Raw genomic sequence first — 18,518 nt, 5'->3', positions numbered from 1 at the left:
AGTCAAAGGTCAAAGGTTTTGTTGACTAGGCTGCATGATGAGCGTGATTTTATGCTAGTGCCTGCATAATTCACTGCAGTTTTTACAGAATTCAGATCATTAAAGAAAAACCAATTATATAGATATTGTAGTCAACATCATGTAGTTGCATAAAGTATTTATAGACCGTTGAAAAACGGACGAAGTATGGCATTATCGCGACTATTTCTTAGCAAGCTTTCTGGAGCAAACACCACATTTATCAATCAACAACGCATTTGGTGCAGCTTAAATTTCAAGGCTGCAAATGACTGTGGCAACTTTGCACGTACACGACTGATATGTACAAGCAGTGTTTATTTGTTAGAAAGTAAACATCGAGGACATGATCATCATGCAATTAGGAAATATGGTAGCGAACCAATTTCTTTCAACCCTAAACGGGCAGTTGTCGTTTCAAAAATGTCTCGGTTTGAATTTGAGAAAAGACGATACACTGATCACCAAAAAGATCATCGGGAAGTGACAGAGAAAAAATTAAGGAAAGTGGTGAGTGTTTATCATTGTGTGGAAAATATTATTATTTTTGTACTGTCAAACAAGAAAAAGAAGATTGAAATTCTCACGCTTTCCTTTGAAACTTTGGTTATTAAAAAAATATTATTAATATCCACTATATAAATAATTCATTGCTTCTGTCCAATAAGCATTTTAAAGCAGGTAAAGATTGTGTTTACCTACACCCTCAAATGAAAACAGATTTCACAAGAGCCACCTCAAGTAATAATAAAAGGACGTAAGGACGTCCTTCCTTTTTTCAGAAAGGGCTGGATCCGGGGTAGCCCGAAACATCATGGCCCTGTTCCTTCATCACTAGGGCCATGAGTGCCATACGTACGTAAAAACGGGGCACTGTGAACTCGCATCGCGGTGATGATGTCACACTGACGGCATCTATTTATAGGAAGAATTCAAAACGGTCACAAGTCTGGTTTTTTACATCCTCAAATGTGCTCAAAATTTACGAACATGCACCAAATATGTTTTGTTTAAGTCTCATCTTCACGTGAGGAATGGTAGGAAGTGGTATTTATGAGAAAAAGTGGTATTTATGTGTACCCTGGACCAGATATGCTCAGGAGTCTCAGACCTTCGCACGGAGAAGGCCAGTGGAAATCGTGAGTGACGGAGGTGTGAGTACCTCGGGCTAGAGCCTAGATCCGGGGGCTGGATACTAAACATTGTTTTTTACTTGGCCTCTTGTCTTGAATTAAACATTGTTTGGGTCATAGAGAAGCAATTAGTGGAATGTTGTATGCCATAGATCTACTCCATCTATCATATTTACACATTACGGTAGGGGAGGGGTCACTAATAATGCCCTACAGGGCAATCCGAAATACCTCGGACCAAAAGCGGATCGGATTGAAGATTTGTTAACATTTATTGATCGGGGCATCATCAAGTTAGTCCGGATCAGAGGTGAGTTCTTGCCGGGTTGAAACAGACCAGGGTTCTTTCTTTTGGGCTATTATAGGTCACTACCCCTGCACTCTTAGAACTTTAGCAGACCCTCAAACATCTACAGTCTAAACAATTTATGGTATATTAACACCATAATTTGAATTTGATAGCAAAAGCTCTGTATTATTATGTCAATATTGCCATGGGTTAATTAATATGGGATGTTTATTTACTCTTGTTTTGCTTCTGTTATATTCAAGTGGCTACCAGGATGGGCGTTATGGCCACATACAATAATATTGTGATATTATTATTAATATCCTGTATGGCATTATTTAGCCTTGATCAAGGCTTCCTCCTTACTTTTTCTGGCTAAGCTTTACTATACCCTACCACATTTGGCCGTAGCCGAAGCTACCCTAGTTTTAGCCCTGCTACACCGACGGCGCGAAACTCGATGATAGGATTACATTGAATGATGTATGGATTAACTCAGTGCAATAAATAAATCACTTAATTCAGCAAATTAAATAAGCGAAGCAGAGAGAGATTCAAAACAACATTGTAGTAATTTAATTAATAATGCCACTATACAATGAAGAAGAGGAACATTAGTAAATTTTAAATTTAATTAATTGCTTTGCTTCCCATAATCAGCCAGGAATCATAAATCTGCATAATGATCGGTTTCCATTCATTAATTATCTTATTTAAAGAAGAGATAAATAATTATTAATTAACTTAAGAACATTAAATAAAAACATTAACTTTAAACAATACTCTGTCATTAAGTATCGTATAATATGTAAATTATGATGCACACGAGGAAGGTTACCGTTGTTGCAGGGCTACAACGACTTCGCAGTTTGATAATTAATCAATTAATTAACGTTCTTAAACAATTAACTTTTATCAATATTCAGTCATTAATGTTATCATGGTTATCCCCATGAGGAAGGTTATCGTTGTTGCAGGGCTACAGCAAAATCGCCGTTTGATAATTAATGAATTAATTAACAAACAAACAAACTAACTAACATACTTTATAAATATTCACCCATGCATTAATGCGATGCCTGTGAGGAAGGTTATCGTTGTTGCAGGGCTACAGCGACATCGCCGTGTGAACTTTCAACGACAATTTCTCAACAACCCTAATACCGATTTCCATTATTTTGTACCAAATTTCTTCTTTTTAAAAGACCTTGCTAAGTATGGGCCTAAATGATAAAAATTATCATGATTTTACGTTGTTCATAAAACGCCCCTACCACTCACAAGCTTTACTTTACATTGACCGCATTCTTACGTTCAACACAAATCTGAATAAAGATGGACGATAACAGTTCTGTTTCATTCACAATGTTTTGTTGAACTTGTAAAAGAAATGTCTTTTTTTATGATGCTTATTTTTTCACCTAATTAGTCGGGACTGTATGACCATTTTCTTCTTAATTAACTTTTCAGTGGTCACGGTCCTGTTTTTATTTATAACAACTGCAAAGTATGAAATCACATAAACCAGTGTATACGTGTTCATAAAAGGCCCCAACCAGTGATAACCAGGTGCAAAAGTTCTGTTTCTTCTTAATTAACTTTTCAGTGGTCACGGTCCTGTTTTTATTCATAATATCTGGAAATTATGAAATCACATAAACCAGTGTATACGTCGTTCATAAAATGCCCCAACCAGTGACAAACAGGTGCAAACTAAGTTATGTGCATTATGCGCTTACCAATGACAACTTAACTTAATATTTCCTCTTGTCAACAAACAAGCAACTCCCCATTTCACATGTGCATCATATCATTCGCGGCGTCGCTGTAGCATGGCAACAGCGGTACCTTCCCAATGGCAAGGTATAGGTTAGTGGCGTCGCTGTAGCACAGCAACAGCGATACCTTCCTCCTCTTCATTGCATTTAGTTGATCAAGTCATTACAAAATACGCAAAAAGTCTAGCTTTGCGCCGTCGCTGTAGCACAGCAACAATGATAGCTTCGCGCCGTCGGTGTGGCCCAGTAAAAGGTATAGCTTCGCGCCGTCGCCTGGCAACAGCGATACCTACCTCCCCTACATTCATTTGTCGACATGACCAAATAAGGTATACCTCAGTGCCGTCGGTGTTACCATACGGAAATAGGTATACTTTCGCGCCGTCGGTTTAGCCCCTCAAAAAAGTCGCTGTAGCATGCCAACAACGACACCTTCGCGCCGTCGGTGTAGCCCATTGAAAAGGTATAGCTTGGCGCCGTCGCTGTAGCACGGCAACAGCGATACCTTCGCGCCGCCGCTGCAGCCCAGTACTACGGTCTAGCTTTGCGCCGTCGCTGTAGCACGGCAACAACGATACCTTCCTCCACCACACTTATTTGCTAATATGACAACTTTAACAGTTAGGCCTACATAAGGTGCACCTTTGCACCGTCGGTGTAGCCTTACGGAAATAGGTCTACCTTACACGCCGTCGGTGTAGGCCTCATAAAGGTCTAACCGGCGCCGTCGCTGTAACGTCAACAGCGATACCTTTTTTGGCGTCGCTGTAGCACAGCAACAACGATACCTTCATTCACCATCATATCATTATTCAATATATGATACTTAACGTATTTACTCCATGAAATAAATGCTACTCATTCTTAATCAAACCACTCATTAACAATTAAGATTCCTCTTATCAATATAACTTTAATCACTATTAACAATCATTGTTAATTACTTACAACAACCCTCTTATCCCTCTTATGTCATAATTATTAATTAACTACCATTGCCCTCTAATCCATCATAATAATTAGAATTATATAATCATTCATAACCAATTACAATCGGCCTCTTATACGTCACACTAATTATAATTATATCATGCTTTATTAACATCATCTTTTGATGCGGTCATCATTTTTACTTGAGTACATTAAAATCTATTACGCATAATTAATACTTCTAAGCCATTATATAATACAATATAGTTATTTCATTATGCTTAAATTAAATTCAAATGACATTACTACTATCTAGAAGTAACCACAATAATTTAATCGTACTATCACTTATTACCTTGATGAATGCAATCTTCATTAAGTCAAACGCCGACATACTTGATTAAAAACCTGACTCATCGCCGACGTCGGCGTAGTTTTACAAAAAAAAGGTGCAGCTTCGCGGCGCCGTCGATGTGGTAGGGTATTCTAAAGGTACTCCCTTTTTCTCTATTCATGCTCTTCTTAGGACCCATGGTCGAAGTATCATATACTGGACTCCCTCAGCTTTTTAGTCAGGTCAGAATTTTTGTGTAGGACAAGCAACATGAGCTTAGGGAGGAAGTATACCTTGTGGGCATGGTGTGCATTTTGCTCAAACACTACCCCTGCAGTGCACAGTATGCTTGGGGTAAAGTATGATATGAAAGTCCACTATCTAGCAATTTTCAGGAATACACACAAGAGAGTGGTAATCAAGTATACACACAGGTGAACCAATTTCAGCAATTTGAGCCAGTCACTAAAGAACAAGTAAATAAGATCATAGGTGGACTATCAAACAAATGTTGTGTTTTAGATCCAATCCCCATGTGGCTCCTCAAAGAAAATATTGAATCTATCTTGCCTGTACTTACTGATATTGTAGATGAATCTCTTGCCAGTGGAATTTTCCCAAGTGTGCTTCGTGAGGCAGTGGTGTCGCCAATTTTAAAAAAGCCATCACTGGACCCCAACAGCTTGAAAAATTATCGTCCAGTGTCTAACATTTGCTATTTCTCAAAGATCATTGAAAGAATTGTTGCTGATCAAATCAATAAACACCTGAGTGCTAACCAACTATATGAGCAGTTTCAGTCGGCATATAAGCCGCAACACAGCACAGAAACGACATTTTAGCTGAAATTGATAATCACCGGGTTGTATTGTTGGTATTATTAGATCTTTCTTCAGCGTTCGACACTGTTGACTATGACATTTTATTTCACCGGCTTCAAGACACTTTTCACATTTCTGGTACCGTTTTACATTGGATTCAAAATTACCTCCAAAATCGCACTTTTCGCGTGACTGTGGAAAATGATTTTTCTGCTCCTCAGCCCGTCGAGTTTGGTGTTCCTCAAGGATCCGTGTTGGGCCCGCAATTATTTAGTATGTATACATATACCTTGGGACACATCATAAGAAAGCATGGCATCAGATACCATATATATGCTGATGACACACAGATGTACGTTTCTTTTGACCCAGCGTGTACCTGGTGATGACGAACGTGCTCTTTCTAGACTGTCTAAGTGTATTGACGACGTAAAATGTTGGATGACAAGCAATAAATTACAACTAAATGAACAGAAAACTGAGTTTTTCGTCACATCAACTTCCTACAAATTAAGCAATTTACCTGAGCTTAAACTCAAGATTGGAGATGCAGAAATTGTCGCTTCACCCACTGTAAAGAACCTTGGTGTTACTTTTGACACAACTATGTCCATGTCCAAGCATGTCAGTGATATGTGTCGCTCTATTAACTACCATCTCAGGAACATGTTTAGAATACGTCGGTACATTGATTTTGACTGTTGTAACCATCTTGCCAGGTCGCTGATCACCTCTCGTTTGGACTATGCCAATGCTTTGTTGTACGGGGTCAAAAGCAGAGACCTTAAGCGTCTCCAGTCGCTTCAAAACAGAGCGGCTCGTTTGGTGTTTCGTGTTCCCCGAGACCAGAATGCGGAAGTTCTATTGTCTGATCTGCACTGGCTGCCGGTTAATGACAGGATTTTGTTTAAAAACATGCTCTATGTGTACAAGTGTCTTAACCATGAAGCTCCGCCATACCTTTCTGACTGTCTGTGCAAATGCGTACCTGGAAGGGAAGGTATGAGATCTGGACATGATTCTACACGACTGTACGAGCCGCGAACCAACTTAGTAACTGCGGGTGATCGGTCATTCCAGGCTTTTGCTCCAAGGGAATGGAATAAGCTGCCGATCACCCTCGTGAATCAATTTCTGTGTCAAGTTTTAAAGGGAAATTAAAAACCCACCTTTTCCCACATTTTTAGTTTGTGTATGACACCACTGCCCACGCGCTTTTTAAATTTTGATGTGTATTTTATGTATAGGCTTTTTAATTGCCTATTTTAAATTTGTCTTAATTTTGTTTTTAATAACTATGCTGCTTATATTCTTGTGTTTTTAAAAATGTATTAATATGTATTATGCTTGTATTATGTATATGGTCGCATGTCATGAATTGGTCATCTTTTGTGTAACATAATGTAAAATGAGGAAAATATCACCAATTGTGATTCACTTCAACACAACTTTTAATAAATACATTTTAGACCATTATAAGTATATATTTCTGGAAAGCTTATATTACAAGGATGCCAAATCAACAAAATATAACATCATAATACAGGGTGGGTAAGAAATATACAGGGTGGAACATCAACAAAATTAGTATCTTTCTTGTCACAGTGAACCCCATATTTTTCTTTTCTGAAAGCTATGTAGCTCAAAATAAATATGGATTCAGAAAGACATTTCATGGGCCCATCAAACAAATTAGGAAGAAAGAGTTTGGTATCCCTTGTGTTAAACATACAGGGTGGTCAAAAATTGTAAAATAATTTTACAATTTTTATGACATTTATCAATCAAAACTTTTTCCTCCATTTCTGGCACTAAAACTAATAGCATAATTGAATTCCTCATCAAATTTCCTTAAAAATATGTGTACTTTTGAATAAGCAGGATGATTCGGGCCAAAGATAGGCCATTTAGAAATGTCAGAGCATTACGTGTACACTTTGTACAGTAACATATAGGAAAAACTGTCTTAATTAGCATTTAATTAGGCAATTAATTAGTTACATCTTTTGTTAAAGTTGATCTACTATGAGGTAGATCTACAATCCAGGATGATATATGTGCAATTTGTGGTCCATGCTAGTTGTACTTTTTAACTTTTTTAAGATACAAAGGTTTGAAGTTTGCCATATTTTCACAATTTTGTGTACAACTCTATGGGGCTCCCCGCCCAGCTCCCCCGCTTGGCTCCCCATTGACAAATCTTACATATTGAAGTATAAATCTCAAAGTAGTTGTCCAATTGACTTGGGGTTTTTTGTATTTGATAAAGAACATAATTATCTACAAAATGACACCAAACTTTCCACAATAGGTGCTATACTTATAGAATAAACCAAACTTGAAGTGTGAAGAAAGCATTTTCATGTTACGGCTCCTCCATTTTTGGGTGACCTATTTGTGACATGTGACCATATGCGCTGTGATCGCTAGAAATGGCGCTTAATAAATGCCTTTGTAATAATTCAAATGTCAAATAGATTTTCACCAAGTTATGATGGTAAATCATAGATGGGTAAATAATTATTTTGAAAGAATAAATAACTTCAAATTTGGGAAAGAAATAGAAATTTTTGGAAGATATGGCAAAGCTTCCATGAATTTTACATTCACTAACTATGGACACCAAAGGACTTGAAACAAGTCTAGGCATTATTTTGCCATACTCTCAACGATGTGACGTACTATGATATAACAATTTTTATGATTTTGGACAGTACACCCTCTGGTACTTTTTTTCAAATTCTAAGACCCCGTTTAGACTAGGGAAAAGTCGTACTTCAACAACGACTTTTTTGAAGTCGAGTTCAGTCGAATTCAGGTCTAAACAGGTACAGTCGTTGTTCAAAATACGACCAAGTCGAGTTCAAAAGTCGTTGTTCAACAATGCTCCGAGGTTCATTAAGTCGAATTCAATTCGACTTTGTCGTGGTTGAAGTGCGACTTTTCCTGGTCTAAACAGTCAGTCGAATTGAATTCGACTTTTTCATGGGTGTCGCTGAACTGGCGAGGTAAATTTCGGGTCCGTCGATTTGTCGCTAAGCAACGGCAATGTGATATCGATAAACAACAGCTGTTCTTGTGTATTTTCGTACATGTGCAGCATACTGTAGTAAGTGTACATCCAATTTTCACTCCAAACTCGAAGTAAATCCACAAAAATGGCTGATTTTATCGCGGTGTTAGTTCATCTGAAATAATCCCTAACTTTAATTTAGGGTAAATGGTTCAAAGTATCATCTCATAAGTCGGATGCAAATGGGGACCCGGGGAGCAAATGGAGTTCATAAAGCAAGGTAAAAAAAAAAATTCTCGGCCTGAATTCTGTGAGCCGCCCCGCGGACGAATTTTATATGAACTATGACGTCACAAGTTGAGCAGTGACGCGTTCTGCACATGCACAGAATGAGGAAAATATGTGTTATAAATTCAATATGGCGACGTACTCAAAACGTTTCTACCGCAAAGTTAACGCTGACTTTTATCTCAACCGTACTACTTTGCATGTAGATTTTTTGTTTAAAAAGTATACAGGCATTTAAAATAGAAAATAATGAATTATAATCTTAGGTTTGATAAAAAAAAATACTGGATGACAGAGGGCATAAATAGTCGTATTCGAATTCAACAGAGTCGAATTCGTTCGGGCGTATAGTGTAAACACCCACTAAAAACCACAAACACGAATTAATTTATGCTAATCCTCTGTCATAATCGAATTCGATGTCGAATTTGAATTCGACTTTTCTCTAGTCTAAACGGGGTCTATGACCCGGGGGGGTCACTTCCATTGTGGCCTGTACACCATCCGCGATAATCAACTTTTGAAAAGCACCCTAAACAAGGATTTAACCCTTGGCTAAAATGATACCCTAAACAGGGATTTTATTCCTTGCATCAAATTTCATACCCTAAATTTCATTTCCACGTATTAGCAAGTTGCAATTTTGATACCCTTTTTCCAATTTTTCATGTTTTTGACACCCTAAACACGTTACTGTGGCGTATCGTGCATATCCCTGAAAAACTACCCTTTTACGCGTTTTCATTATCGCGGATGGTGTACAGGCCACAATGGGAGTGACCCCCGGGTCTATGATTTATATAATTATTTATGTAAAACATACTCTCTTATGATTACAACTTAATGAACAGCTTGGATTAAATCATATTTTGTGTGCGGATACAGTGTTTCAAATTAATAGTTGCCTCAGAAGTCAATGAGATGTTATCAATTTTTGTCTTTGTCTCGCCTGATAAGGCATGAGACTATATAATCACTTTTCCGTATGTGTGTATGTAGGTGTGTGGGGGTGTGTGTGTGGATGTGACAAATTTGGTTAAAGTTTTGGTTAAAGTTTGCCTTCCGCCTATTTTCTCGGAGACTAGGGGTTGCACGTTCCTCAAACTTGGTGGGTGGGTGCATCTTGACCCGAGACAGAACCGGTTTGTATTGGTTAGTGGGTCAAGGTCACTGAGGTCATCTAGGGTTCATCTGAGGTCAAATTAGTAAAAACTGTCGTATGGGCATGAAACTTGGTGGGTTCAGTCAACATTTAAAGCCAAATTTGTGGAAGGTCATTTCAAGGTCACCAGGGGTCATCTGAGGTCAAATTAGTAAAACTGTCGTATGGGCATGAAACTTGGTGGGTACAGTCAACATTTAAAGCCAAATTTTTGGAAGGTCATTTCGAGGTCACCAGGGGTCATCTGAGGTCAAATTAGTAAAAACTGTCGGATGGGCATGAAACTTGGTAGGTACAGTCAACATTTAAAGCCAAATTTTGGAAGGTCATTTCAGGGTCACCAGGGGTCATCTGAGGTCAAATTAGTAAAAACTGTCATATGGGCATGAAATTTGGTGGGTGCAGTCAACATTTAAAGCCAAATTTTTGGAAGGTCATTTTGAGGTCACCAGGGTCATCTGAGGTCAAATTAGTAAAAACTGTTGGATGGGCATGAAACTTGGGGGTACAGTCAACATTTAAAGCCAAATTTTTGGAAGGTCATTTTGAGGTCACCAGGGGTCATCTGAGGTCAAATTAGTAAAACCTGTCATATGGGCATGAAACTTGGTGGGTACAGTCAACATTTAAAGCCAAATTTTTGGAAGGTCATTTCTGGGTCACCAGGGGTCATCTGAGGTCAAATGAGTAAATACTGTCGTATGGGCATGACACTTGGTGGGTACAGTCATCATTTAAAGCCAAATTTTGGGAAGGTCATTTCGAGTCCACCAGGGGTAATCTGAAGTCAAATTAGTAAAAACTGTTGCATGGGCATACAGTCACCATCAGCCAGATAATCGTGCCCAGCCGATAACCGCCAAATTCATTTACCTCTACCAAAGTAATCGCAAAAGCAGGCGGTCACGAAAGCAGGCGAGACTCGTGGTTCGAGAACCGCCTTGTTAATATTTTCTTGCGCATTTATTTCAGCTGGCTATGCGTGGCTCAGACTATGACAGACTGATGGGAATCCATGAAATACACTTGCGAAATCTGCATATGATTGTGTCCACATTGGAGTAAGTATTGTACAATGTACACATGATGGGATGTGACCCGCTCTGACAAAACCCGCCATAAGTCGCACTCAGGCATTTTGAGATACGGCGAATCAAAGTTGGGAAAGGGGTGAAAAACCTTGCAGACTTTGTTTTTCAGTTCTTATTATTTTTTGATTCCTTAATATGTTTACTTTGACCTACCATTGAAAACAACATATTCTTTTATGTCTAAAGCACAAAAATTTAGCATTTTCTGAGCTAAACCAAGTCCTTAAACATGTTATTTTAGAATTTTAATGCCATTTTTCTTGCATTTGTCTTTTCTTTATGTGTCGCTTCCCCCCCCCCTTCCCGTTGAAAGACCGTAGAATGAGGACCACATGTCCCAGAAACATATTTTTGGTATCAAATGAAAGCTGAAGATCTAGATACTAAATGATGATATCAAAAACTCAATTTTCAAAATCAGTGACTTATGTCTGGTTTTGTGGGAGCAGGTCACAAATTTGTTAGGGATTTGTTGCTTAGATTGGGCTTAGATTCCGGAGCATACATTGTATATATAAGACGATTGATCAAGCTGAAAATTCTCTGGATGAAATTCCAGTTGAAATCCATACACTCCCTAATTCCTTTAATCTCCTGCTGAAAATTGTGGTTGGTGTGGTCATATTTCAAAGCAGTGAGTATCACACCAAGATGTAGTAGACCCTATACTAGAATTTTTGTAGCGATATAGACCTTTATTATTTCTAGAAAGTGGTGGAGCTCTATTTATCACCCTACCAACTTTATTATGGAGATCAACAGGGAGCTCAATTTATAATGTCCAGCATAACATATTATGGTATTTTCAAGAAACGAGGAGCTTGATAAATAGCACTCCTGAAATGTTGTCAGGAGCTCTCCGTTGAGCTCCTTAAAAATGAAGGTCTGGCGATGTAATCTAAATTATTTAATTAGGAATCATTAGGGAACAAACCAAAAGATCGATGACGTCCTATAAACGTAACTAGTTTCGTTTCTGACCCGACCCCTTCCCTCCCTGCCAGAAACGTAATAATGAAATGTTGAAAATTTTGACATCATAAAAATAATGACGATGTTTTTGGACAAACATAATCGAGTATTTTACCCCCTCCCCCCTAAACGAAACTAATTTCGTTTATAGGACGTCATCGATCTTTTGGTTTGTTCCCTTATGTCATTTGTACTATATAATACACTACTGGTATACATTTTGAATTTGAAACTGATTTTTTTTGTTCTTTTTGAAATCCAGGAAATATGGCATTGAAGTGGATATTGTGCAGAGACAAGATTATACAACAGCCCAAATCCAAGAAGCTGACATGATTGTATCTGCTGGAGGGGATGGAACGTTCCTTATGGCTGCTAGTAAAGTGCTAGATGATAAGCCGGTATTAGGTGTTAACACAGACACGCACAGGTCTGAAGGCTACCTTTGTTTACCTAATAAGTACAGTACACTAGATGGCTTTGATGCAGCTGTGAAGATGATTACTACGGGAAAGTTTAAGTAAGTTACTATATTATGTGTGTAGCACAAAAAACTGGGTCTAACCTATGGTGATATAGGTCTTTCTTAGTTGCAGCTCCTAAAAGAGTGCAATTGTACAATGCTTTAAAACTTCTCTGAAGACCTACTTGTATTAATTTTGTAGCACCTTTTTATTGCATTGTTTTTTGTTTTTCATTTAATGCCTGAGAAGCTGATCACAGATCCAGCATAAGGCATTTGCAATCCAACTTATTACATGTTGTATTATTATTTATTATTATTCAAAATGATTGTCATTGCCATATTATTTGGCAAATTCCCCTCAGTTCAGACACAAATAATATAAATTCATTTTTGCTCAGTAAAATAAGATCTCTCCATAATCATAACGAACCAGAAAAAATTAAATGATATTGTTATTATATATTTGTTTTCACAGATGGAAATGGCGACAGCGAATCAGGGCCACCATTGAATGTGGTATAATAAATATGGTCCCTATTGATTTACATGAAGAAGAACTTAGCTTCCCTGATCATAGAGATAGACATATATATCAGCAAGATACATTAATCAACAGCTATGGAGATATAGACACAGGACCACGGGTGCTGCCTGTGAGGGCGCTGAATGAGGTCTTTATGGGGGAGTCTCTGTCTTCTAGGTGAGAACTTATTGAAGTAATGGTTGGTGCATTGCTATGATCATATGTGTGTTTGTGGCGAGGTTCTAGCTCTAGAATGTGTGTGTGGCGAGGTTCTAGCTCAAGTACCATAGTAAAAAAAATTAAATACTAGGGAGAGATCGGAAACACATGTTGTCTGGCATGTTTGTATGCTATTGTTGAAGGTAACAACAACATTTGGTGCAGTTTGGTTGTTGTAAAATTGTTTTTGGGTCCAAGTATTTTACATGTTCAGCGATGTATCAGGGTCAGTGGACATTATTTTTGCCCTGTGTTATAGTGATGATTGTGTGTGAAGGGTGAACGATTTTACACTATTTACTCCCAAAATGTTGTGTTCACCAGGCTAATTTTCAATTTTACACTAGTTTTGCCCAAAATAAAGGTGAAATCAATTTTGTGTTTACCGTGCCAATTCTCAAAAAATTACACTATTAGGGAGAAGGTAAGTTAGGGAGGGTTGAAATTTTCTTTTGGGAGTTGGATTTTCTGTAAAGGTTGGTTAGTAATCCAACTCATTTGGATTCGGAATAAATCGGTACAAAAACAAAAACAATTCAACTTTCAAAAGTGAGCCAGTCAAATTAATGGATAAGTTTCCATGTTTGTGTTAACTTTTTGCAATTATTTTGACTTGTTTTCTTTCTTTCTTTTCCCACCCAACATTTCAGAGCATCCTACTATGAAATTTCCATAGACGGTGGACCAATGGAGAAACAGAAAAATTCCGGGATCACTGTTTGTACAGGCACGGGATCTACATCGTGGTAAGTAGGGGAAATACACAGTGATTAATACTATGCATAGGCATAAAGCTAGAGGCCGAAGCACACTTTAAAGGAATTCACTGTAACAAACCGATCGTGAAACCATTTGTCAAATTTAAGTTTGAGATTGCCAGCTTTATTGCCGTAATTATCAGGATAGTTTTTGCTGGTTATAAGCAATAAAGAAATACTAGGTTTTAAATGAGACCAGGTTAACAGTTTCCTTCCAGAGACGGAGAGTAAACATTCTAAACTTGATGTTTCATAAGTTACTTTATTTTGTTGATTTATTTTCAGTTCACTTTTTGCAGGATGTTTATGATCATAAGAAACTGCTCAAATCTCAAATTTGACCAATATTTAGGCTAATGCGTTTTTATTTGTTTGTTTCAGGACATACAACATTAACAAGTTACCTCCACAGAGTGTACAAGAAATAATGAGAATAAGTAAGTGATAACATATGTGACACAATCTGGTCCATGGAGGCCAAAGGCGGCAAATTTGAAATTGAGTTGAAGGTAAATATATGGAGTAAGAAAACAAAAAAATACATAAGAAAATAGATATCACAAAACTTCATAATTTAGAACCAAGTATGCTAGACCTTTGGTGTTTTCATTATGATAGCCTATAATGTTTTTTATGGTAATAATTGTAGTAACTCAATTTTCCAAAATGCTTCCTTTGGCCTACATGACCAAATTGTGTCACATATTATACCTGTATCCTTTCCAGTGAGCTATTCTAGTTGAAATATATACACCCCCTGTGGAAGACATGACCTATAGTCTCCCACAGAAGGGGTATAGATTTCAAATGGAGCCACCCATTCAGGTAACCCCATTTGAAATTCATACTCCCTGTGTGCAAGTTTCAGGTCACATCTTTCATAGGGGGTATGTGGATTTCATCTAGAATAGCCCAAGTCCACTTCATCATCACCACCTTCCACCTTTCAAAGTCACTATTTGACCAGAAATGGACATCATAACCACGTGCAAAAATGTTACAAGTAACCCATGCATAATGTAGCAGTAAAAGTAGATGTATGCATCATTTGAGAATGATGTATGTATATATGAGAAAGATAAACATCAACAAACTTACTTGCTTATTCCTGTATGGCTTTCCGAACCGCTGTATCCTGCATGCAATTCTTTATGTCCAGTTCAGTTTAGTCCTGTGTCCTCTGCCAACATGCCAATGTAATCTTTCTTTTATAGGGAGACCTCTTGATTGTTTTCTGTGTTTGGCCTGCCACCCTTAATAAGAACCCTTGCACTGTTGGGCTATTTCAGTTGAAATCCATACACCCCCTATGGAAGACATAACCTTTATCTTCCACAGAGATATCTGAATGGGTGACTCCGTTTGAAATCTACACCTCCTGTGTAATATGAGTTTTCCATAGGGGTGTATGAATGTTAACTGGATTAGCCCATTTCTAAGTCACATCCATGTGCAGCATTGCCTTGGTCTTCTTGGTATTCATTCCTAGTCCAACTTTCTTTGCAGTAGCTTCAAGAAGTTGATATCATTTACAAAATCAAGGTCTGTCCTTGTGAGAAACATCAACAAACAAGAAGAAACAGTGCCTTATTTGGCAAAGTAGAAATATAAGAACAAATTTAAAGAGTTTGGGGAGGAAAAATAATTGAATAATGATTGGTACATGTAATTAAATAACACTATTCACTACTTGCATGGTTCCGCCATTATACACTATGTGCAGGGAGTGCCTCAAACTGGCAGCATGTATAAAAGGAAGAATTACGTTATCTTACACAGAATGTTATGACTAGTTCAGTTCCCATTCATGTATGCTGCCAGTCCGAGGCTTTTCCGCACATAGTGCATAATGGCGGAACCCTGCAAGTAGCGAATTCTTCCTGACCACCATAGCCTATATTATTGTATTTGTATTATTATTTTTGAAACAGTTCAAAAGGAAACTGGCACTGACATTCCTGTGTCAGAAGAGATTGTACAGAACATTGCCCAGGAGTTTAACGACAGAGTTATATTTGATGCTAGCGAGCCAAGTATGGTGTATACAATAAGGGATCCAATTATTAATGGAATCTACCAGCAGATATGGCTACCAAGGGGATATGCTAGAAGGTGAGTGTTATGTGAATGTCACATTAATGTCATGTGAATGTCACATGAATGTCATGTGAACGTCTCATGAATGTCATGTGAATGTCACATGAATGTCATGTGAATGTCACATAAATGTCATGTGAATGTCTCATGAATGTCATGTGAATGTCTCATGATTGTCACATGAATGTCATGTGAATGTTGTGTGAATATTGTTTGAATATTATGTCTCATGGTGAACATGTTTCTTGCATATGGTGTAAACAATGAGGCTCTTATTTCTAATGGAATTTTCAGCAGCTGTTTGTTACCTAAAGGTGTGACTGTGACATGAATGTCGCAATGGTATCATATGTATGTCATGAGTTATGGTATGCCCTGCATGGCATATTCAAAAATGATATTTTGGAACATTGGCAGCAGTTGAGTTTTATATAAAGAGCCCTAAATAAAAGGGGACATGCAAGGAAGTAAGTTCAGATGTCACATGCATGTTATGTGAATGATAAATGTCATGTTACCTGAGCTACACAAAATTCATCATCACTGAATTATAATTATAAATTGAACTACAACATAGTACAGATAATGCAGTAGGCTAATACAGTGTCCTTGAGATAAGAGTTAGGTTGTGTACTCAGACTGCCTGTGTAATGGGAATGTCACGTAAATGTCATGCTATTGTCTCTTTAATGTCATGATATTGTCTCTTGAATGTCATGTAAATATTACATAGATGTCCATATGGAAATCCTAAACTTAAATATTTTCCCTTGTGTATCTACATGGACTGAAAACTTATTTTAAAGGCTCACACACTCTCCTCACTTTACCCTTTTACATTAATTTAAGATAATGTATTACTCTCAATTTGTATTGATATTTTTAACAGGATTATAGTGCGGTCCAGGTGTTTCGATGCTTGCCTAGTCATGGATGGTGGTTCTTCTTTTATCTTCAATGATGGTGCAATAGCAACACTAGAAACAAAGCCAGAGGATGCTCTACGAACTTTTGAACTTGACACTTGACGTATGACCTTTAACATATGACACAGGTCAAAGAGGAGTAAACAGTTGGGATGTAAACAATCATGATTTATTTGTGTGTGACACAAATGTAGCTTCAGTGGTGTAGCCAGGGCTTTTTCAGAGGGGGACAAGGAGAGAAAAGGCAACTTTCAAAGGGGCAAAAGGAGCAATACTTCTCATATTGCCCTTCCTTTGCTTGTTACGCCACTGAGGGGTGTCGCAGTGACTTCTCACAAGTGAGCCAACTGCCCTCCTTGACTACTTCACTCTGTGGTATCACACTATATGTGTGATTTTTGTGTCAGACTTCACACACAAAAAAAGGCCAGTATCTTGGAAACTGAATCTGCACATTTGTGTTAACTAGCTATTCCAGTTGAAATCCAAACACCCTGTATGGAAGACATGACCTTATGGGAAGACTATCAATTGTTGGTCGTAGCAACAACAAAAAATTCATTTTCATTATCTAAATCAATATATTATTGACAAATAACACTTTGATGTTTTGCAAAAGTTCATTCTTCAAATCATATACTTTGAAAACTTGTTTGATTTATTGTTGTTAATGAGTTTTGTATGTTTTACAAAAGGGTTGTTGTTTCATCCCTCTTTACAACATAACTCAAGAACCACAGGACTTACAAAAGTATATCTGTGATATTTGAATTATTCTACACACTCGCTATGAAATTATCAATGCAATTTTTTCCAAAGCTCACTACCATTCGCAAGATGCTGTGAACTACCAAATCGCAATGGTCTAAAATAGTTGCTAACCGTAATCTTCTACATAGGGAGTGTGAATTTCAAATTGGGTTAGGCTTACCTGAATGGTTGACTCCATTTGAAATCTACATCCCTGGTGTGGGAGATTAAGGTCATATCGTACGCAGAGGTGTATGGATTTCAACTGGAATAGTCCATTAATTAACCTTTACACCTGCATATCGTCACTGGGCGGGAAAAACCTCATATGTAGTTTTGGCCCTTGAACATGAATAAAGCCTTGTAGGTGTGGACTTTATATTGAAGAATTTGCTTCATCCATGTTCAAGGGCCAAAGTAAATGCAGGAATAAAACTCATATTTACTGTTGGCCCTTGAACATGGATAAAGCATTGTAAGTGTAGACTTTATATTGAAGGGTTTGCTTCATCCATATTCAAGGGCCAAATGTACATATGAGGTTTTTCCCGCCCAGTGACGATATGTAATTTGATGTTGCATTGGCGTGCAAAAACACACACACATCAGAAGTCATACTATGGTGGTCCACAACTTGTGGTCTGCAATCAAAGTTGTTTGCATATATTTTATTTTGTTGTCACTTTTAGAATGTTTTGTTTTTCACTGATCACCAACAAGTGTAACCCAATAGAGGTCGTCAGTATGACATCATTTTCAACCATCTTGTGGATAAATCAATATAATTACCTTCAAGTATAAAAGAAATCATGTGATAACCTATAGACGAGTACCGATTTGCACCCATGACAATAAAGGGAAATGCAACCATATCAATTAACCAGCTTTTACCCACAAGATGGCAAAAGGCTGACAGCCTCTATGGCATGTGCAGTTGGGTTATGACAAAG

General features: G+C 37.7%; 1 protein-coding gene across 1 annotated transcript; it reads left to right on the top strand.

Annotated features, from left to right (window-relative positions):
• On the top strand, positions 1 to 17,953 carry LOC140171828 (NAD kinase 2, mitochondrial-like). The gene is made up of 8 exons (XM_072195193.1): positions 1 to 528; positions 10,739 to 10,827; positions 12,092 to 12,349; positions 12,771 to 12,995; positions 13,688 to 13,783; positions 14,177 to 14,232; positions 15,727 to 15,907; positions 16,782 to 17,953. The coding sequence occupies exons 1-8, from the start codon at positions 187 to 189 to the stop codon at positions 16,918 to 16,920; spliced, it is 1,386 nt and encodes a 461-aa protein (XP_072051294.1). The 5' UTR covers positions 1 to 186; the 3' UTR covers positions 16,921 to 17,953.
• The last annotated feature ends 565 nt before the right edge of the window (positions 17,954 to 18,518 follow it).

This window comes from Amphiura filiformis, chromosome 1 (genome assembly GCF_039555335.1).
Source record: "Amphiura filiformis chromosome 1, Afil_fr2py, whole genome shotgun sequence".
Lineage (NCBI taxonomy): Eukaryota > Metazoa > Echinodermata > Ophiuroidea > Amphilepidida > Amphiuridae > Amphiura > Amphiura filiformis.
This window is presented reverse-complemented; position numbering and strand designations above follow the sequence as displayed.

Coding starts and splice junctions, on each gene's coding strand:
- LOC140171828 (XM_072195193.1), top strand. CDS start 187: ATGGCATTATCGCGACTATTTCTTAGCAAGCTTTCTGGAGCAAACACC. Junction 529..10,738: donor AGAAAAAATTAAGGAAAGTG/GTGAGTGTTTAT, acceptor CATTTATTTCAG/CTGGCTATGCGTGGCTCAGA. Junction 15,908..16,781: donor CCAAGGGGATATGCTAGAAG/GTGAGTGTTATG, acceptor TATTTTTAACAG/GATTATAGTGCGGTCCAGGT.